Source organism: Rhamphochromis sp. 'chilingali' (genome assembly GCF_963969265.1).
Source record: "Rhamphochromis sp. 'chilingali' genome assembly, chromosome: 17".
NCBI lineage: Eukaryota > Metazoa > Chordata > Actinopteri > Cichliformes > Cichlidae > Rhamphochromis > Rhamphochromis sp. 'chilingali'.
Window position 1 is genome coordinate 34079289 of NC_137944.1, and position 6000 is coordinate 34085288.

General features: G+C 46.8%; 1 protein-coding gene across 1 annotated transcript in view; it reads right to left on the bottom strand.

The window, feature by feature from the left end:
* LOC308385279 (venom phosphodiesterase CdcPDE) overlaps positions 1-2195 on the bottom strand; it is a 50980-nt gene extending 48785 nt beyond the window's left edge. Inside the window, exons 1-2 of the mRNA XM_080864119.1 lie at positions 448-2195; positions 234-300 (exon numbers count right to left, since the gene is read on the bottom strand). Coding sequence (XP_080720245.1) covers positions 234-300; positions 448-458 — 78 coding nt within the window. The 5' untranslated portion in view covers positions 459-2195. The remainder of the gene's footprint in view (positions 1-233; positions 301-447) is intronic.
* Between the last annotated feature and the right edge of the window lie 3805 nt (positions 2196-6000).

Genomic DNA, 6000 nt, shown 5'->3' on the forward strand with positions numbered 1-6000 from the left:
AGATGCCTGTTTAATGCAAGCTTTGGAAATGTTTAAATGTTGACATAGAGCAGAGCACACGTTTAAAATCAGGCTGATCGGAGGCCTGCTCGCTGGTGTCATTCCAGCCATTGGTAAGAATTCATTATCATAAACTTTCATTTACATTTTGAGTAAAAATGACACAAAGGCCTTCAATGTGTCTCGTTAAATTCTCCAGTTACCACATAATTAAAACAAAAATCTGTACTCACTATGATCTTCTTCTTGTTTCTCTTTGCTTCGCTTATCCAATCCATAGCTACTCGAATATGTCTCTTACTGCACGGAGACAGAGAGACGTCCGGCAGACGTACACAAAGAGACGCACGTTACTTTATGCGGATAAAAGAAAGATATCTTTGCAGTGACCTCTGGACCAAGTACAAGAACTGGGCAAGCAAATGATTGTCAGAATGAAAAGATAACCTCGTGTTCATGCGTTTTTCCTTTGTGGAGCCACAGCTGCTGCTCCTTTGCTCACATTTTAAAACTTACTGGAGTGCCTGCGAGGTACAAAGATAAAGCCACGGAGTAAAGATCAGAATCGAGATGCAAACCTTCAGTGTCAGGCCTTTTGATTTCTCTTGTTATCAATGATTGATAACAGCTTGAAACAATTTATTGGTTTATTGAATTAAAATTAATTACTACTTTTACAACTACAGCTGTTAATGGACTTTTAAAGACGTTTGTAATGATGTGAAATGCTGACTCACATTTTGCCGACAGTTTTATCAAAGCACGTACCTGAGCGCACGCAAACCTTGAAACTTTTATTTTTTGTGAAGTAATTTTCACAAAGTAAACATTTCCGATCCGAACATTGTCATATAGGATGTCTTCCCATTTCTAACAGTGCATAACCGTTGCCTTTTAAGGCCTTTAAAATAAAACCAAAGCTCTTTCGTTGAAATCTAAAACCAGTTAAACTAGTGACAAAAGAACACACGAGGCTTCTGCAGAAAGGTCAAATATAATGAGACGCATTACCATTGAAATTATCTCTAATCAAAGGAAAAGGAAATTCTTTCATACAGTCTTGCTTTAACAATATTCTTCTTTTGTGGTGCCAAACGTCTCAGGTCATTATAGTTCTCGGGGCAGGAATTTCATTTAGATTTTTTATGTTTCATTTTCAGTGTGAAACAAAAGTGTTGGTGCCAACTTCTGACATGCATTAGAGCGGATGATCTGTTGTTCCAGGATCAACACCAACGCGACGATATCAGATCGTGCCATTACAGAGGTGTTTGAAAAAAACAAAAACCTGTGAATGACATATAACTCTGTCCAAGGAGAGCCGGGATATTACAGAAAAGGAGTCAACCTAACTGAGAAGCATTTCTACATAAGTGCCCCTGATTATAAATCACTCATGAAACTATGATGCAGTGTGATAACAGGACTCGGCTGATGTCCAGAGGGGGTTTTATGTGCGTCATCTCTCTGGTTTACAGTGTAGAGAAACATGAAGATCAGTAGAATAACCTTATCTGTAGCGAGAAATAAACAGACTGAAGCATCAAAATGGTCCCACCCATAGAAGGTGGTGAGATTTCCAACATATTACAAATAGCTCTAATATCAATCATAAATATCAAGAATATTACAGATTAAATATGTATGACTCACATTTGACTCTAACTGTAACAGGTCATCAGCCTGTGGAGGCTGTTGATTGAGCAGAAGCCAGGCTGTTGTAACTATTTCAGTGTGTTCTGTGCTTTCGATGGAGGAGTACAGGGCAGCCGTCATGTCCTGTTCCGTGGTGCATCATGAGAAATCTCAGTTTCTCACTAAACGTTCTCCTGTGACTGGCAAGCAGGTCATGGAGTGGGTAGGAGGTGTTATCCTGCATTGTTCTTATCTTGGATAACATCCTCCCGACACCACCCTAAGGGAGTCCAGCTTCAACTTACTCACTTTTGTGAGATTTGCTATCGTTTTCGCTTTAAGTAGCATATTAGCTCATATTTCATATTTAACTGGGACTGACTCGTGTTACCACTTGAATATTGTCATGGTCTGGGTCATGCAACCCAGTGTTTGGGTTCATGTTGTGTCTGGTTTCAGGCGTGCTGGTCATGTTCATGTTGCTCATTCATGTATTCGTTTTATAGTTATTTCATTTTCCAGCACAGACTCATCATAGTCAGCTATTCATAGCTTTCTGCTTTGTTTGCCACCTTTAATCCAGCCAAGATAAAGGCTCGCTTTTTGTTTCAAGTTCAGCGCTGTCTCCACGTCTGTGTCCGCTCCTGGGTCCTCACACTGCCCATGCCCACCCTACAAATGTATGGTAGTAGAAAACAGCTGACCTGTGTCCTAACATAGAACAATGCGTAATTTCCAAGAATGCTAGTTGGGAAAAATGAAGAGACACTACACGTGCATTAAGGAGATGAAACATTATCGTGTGTATCCCCCAAAGTTTATTCTGTTCATCTGGATGTAGCGTCTCACTGTCGTTGCCCACGTGAGCAGTGAAGTCTCCCAGTAGGACGACAGAGTCCCCAGGAGGAGTGTCCTCCAGTGCCCCACTCAGGACTGCAAGAAGGCTAGGTACCCTGAACTGCCGCTCGGCGCATAAGCACAGATGACAGTCAGGACCCGTTCCCTGACCCGAAGGCGACCCGGAGTGCCCACTCCAGGTCAGGGACGCGACCCTGCCCCAAGTGGAGGAGTTTAAGTATCTCGGGGTCTTGTTCACGAGTGATGTGAGAAGGGAGCCAGCTGGCTGGGGTTACTGCAGATGCATAAACACACCTAGTGTGATCTAAATGATGTTACATAAGCTGCATGATTATGCAGCTTATGTAACCTGTGAAAAACTCCTTCTAGCAGAAAACAAGACTGTCATTCTGCTAAGAAAAGCATACCACTGAGCCACTTAAGCAAAGAGAGAAAGAAGCTGTGTGCCAATTATGTGCCAACCATGAGCCAAACACTCACACCGGCTATTATATTAAAAACAAATATCCAGTCATGCAATAAAATGTAAGAAATGTAAAGTAAACACAATCATATTAATATGACTGAAGCTACTGCAGACTCACCGTGACAAGAGACACAAAGTTCTTGACTCATTCCTGACTCTAATCAAAGTGCCTGTGGTGTATCCGCAGATGGGAAGCTGGATGTAAACCCTTGTCTCTGTTGTAAGAGGTACACACTTTATACACCAACCCTGAGAACCTCAAACTGATTCTACTGTTAATGGAGCTACAAGTTATTCCCTTCACCAGCCTAACGGAGGAGTTCAAGGTCATCAGAACCAGGGAGGTGCTACTTTTTGGAGCCTCAGCAGACATTGGAGTTTCCTCTGCAGGTGTTGCTGTGAAGACTGAACAGATGTGGCAGGCTTTGGAGGCTTTGGAGTGAGCACATATTTTGAGTTGCTCCCCTAAAGCCCTGGTAGAGGGGAGAAATATATGGCACCACCGAGGTCTTGAACACAGTAGCTGATGCGATCTCTACAGGGAATCAACAGGCCAAACGCCAGATTTACCAGATACTGATTTAAACCTCTGAACTAGCTGAAGACCTGTACAGGCTTTACAGGCTTGTTGACCTTTGAACTCGCAATCCCCCTCGGAGAACCATTTTGAGGACACCCATGAGCTAAAGGTGGCAAAATATCAGCAGCTTGTAGAATTCTGACGGGTGGAGGATCTGCTATGAACCCTTGAGATGGGCTACAGGAGGTTCCTGGGTCGGTCTCCGTACCACACACTTACAGTTGTTGGCATCAGAGGGTTGCAGGAGTGGAAAGCTTCCAGATGGCTGTGGATCAAGAAAAGGGAACCGTGGTGTAGTGCACTGCTTGGACACAAGCTGGGGCCCGATCACCTCCAGCTGAGTCACCCAGGTGAAAGAACGCCTGGGCTCTTCATAGGTAATGTGACCCAGCTCTAATCATTTAGGGGACAAAGGTGCATGTAAAACATAATCCATGAGGGCACACTGATTGGCTAACATGAAGCATGAGCAATAAATTACAAGGAAATCTGTTTGCAAAATAAAGTTGAAGTTGAGCCATCACAGAAACCTTGATGCTTTTTTTTTTTTTTTTTTCTCTAAATGACATCAGAAACAGCAGTATGCGACATTACGTGATGGCAGAGCTTCAGTTCATCCTTTGTCATTTTTTTTTTTTTTTTTTTTTTTTTTTTTTTAATAAATAGGACAGGGGGAATGAATGAGAGAAAGAGGGGGAGAGAAAGAAAGAAAACCAAAGGGGAGAAGAGACGGTGAGAAGGGGGGGGAAGAGAGAGAAAAAAAAAAAGAACTCCTGGGTCACCTGTATGGAGAAAAAAAAAAACAAACAGAGGAGACAGCAAACAACAAAGAGCAACATAATAATAGAGAAAACAAAGCACCATCACAATAAACTAGCTAGTCATAGATATCAATATTTACTAAATAATAAACGATATTGTGCAGCACGCAAGATAGACAGCGCACAGTGTGCTTTGAGGCAGCAGCCAAGAAAGCTTTAGTCCGCGTCTGTGAATACCCATGTGTGCATACCTGTGTGGATCAGCATGCTTGCATTCCAAAGGTTTCTCCATGTAATGATCTGCTAGGGAGTGTGGGGGGGCCACAGCCCCGTCCTCCAGGGTGTGAAGCGGGTATGGAGGAGATCAAAACTCCAGACATCCAGAGGCCCCCAGAACACAAGAGACCATGGAAGACCAACAGAGGGGCAGCCGCGCCACTGTCCCAGTAAGAGCTGAGGAGAGTCCCAGATGAGGGCTCGCCCAGCAGCCGCGGAGCAGAAGTCAGGGGGAGTTGCAGTGACGCGCCCGTGAGCTCCGCCGGCCCCCAGCTGTGCCTGAGTGACCGAGCCCCAGGCCGAGAGGCCGGGGGCACCCCACCTCCAAAGGGGCCCGAGCGAGCCCCAGGCCCCAGGCCCCGACAAGCGGCCGCCAAGGAGTGAGCCGGTGTGTACCCGGACGCCCACCCCCAGACACAAAGAACCACCAACACACCGACACCTGAGGGAGTCCGCCACCGGCAGGGGAAGTGGTGGTGGGTGGAGATAGGCCTCCAAACCTTGGAGGGCCTGAGGTGTCCCCAGAGAGGTGGCGTCTGATACCCAACCTGACATATAGACACAGACATACAGGCACACACAGACACAAACATCCATTCCCACCCTCATGCTCTCATATGCACTCACTCCACACTCAACCAACGTGGAGACAGACATAAAGAGACGCTGTACACACAATCACACTCCCCAAGCGTACTCTACAAACCGGGTCTAGGTACCCTTGCCCCTGGAGGGGGGAATTGCACCCAGACCCAGGTGGTGTTACCCTTTTCCCTGCGGTGGGGAGAGGCAGACCACCCCGACTCCGCAGCAGCAGGGAGGCCCCACACCCCAGACCGCAGTCGGACGGCCAACTCCTCCTACTAGCCCCCCCGCTCCAGCAGGCCGCAGAGAATGGGGGTGGGAGAAGACTCCAAACCTCCCTCCACCCGCTCATTGTAGTGTTGATGCATGTGTGTTCTAAGGTGCAATTAAAGGGCATGGAGCTACCTGCCAAGGAGCAGCAGGTAAGCGCATAGTCCCTCCTGCTAGCCCTCAATGACTAAGTGTATTTAAAATTGAGAGGTGGGCAACGACGTCAGGGGTGAGGTGTACACCCTGATGGTAATTTGGACTCCGTGATTGTGCCCACCCCCAAGATCCTATATGTATGTGTAATGAGAGTGTGAATAATGTGAATGTCTAAGTTGTGGGATAAAATTGAGGCAGAGGCAGCCAGAAGGGGACAGGGGGGGGGGGGGGGGGGGGTAGCCTCCTCTGCACCCTGGTGACATACCCCCACTCCAAGGCCCTGCATGTGTGGGTGGTTGTGGAGGAGCGGGAAGAGGGAGGCAGCTGGAGATGGGGAGGGAAGGAAGGGAGGGGCAAGTGACCCCTCCCTGGGGCCAGCTCCCCCGCTGACCCCAGTAGGCACTCCCACCCTC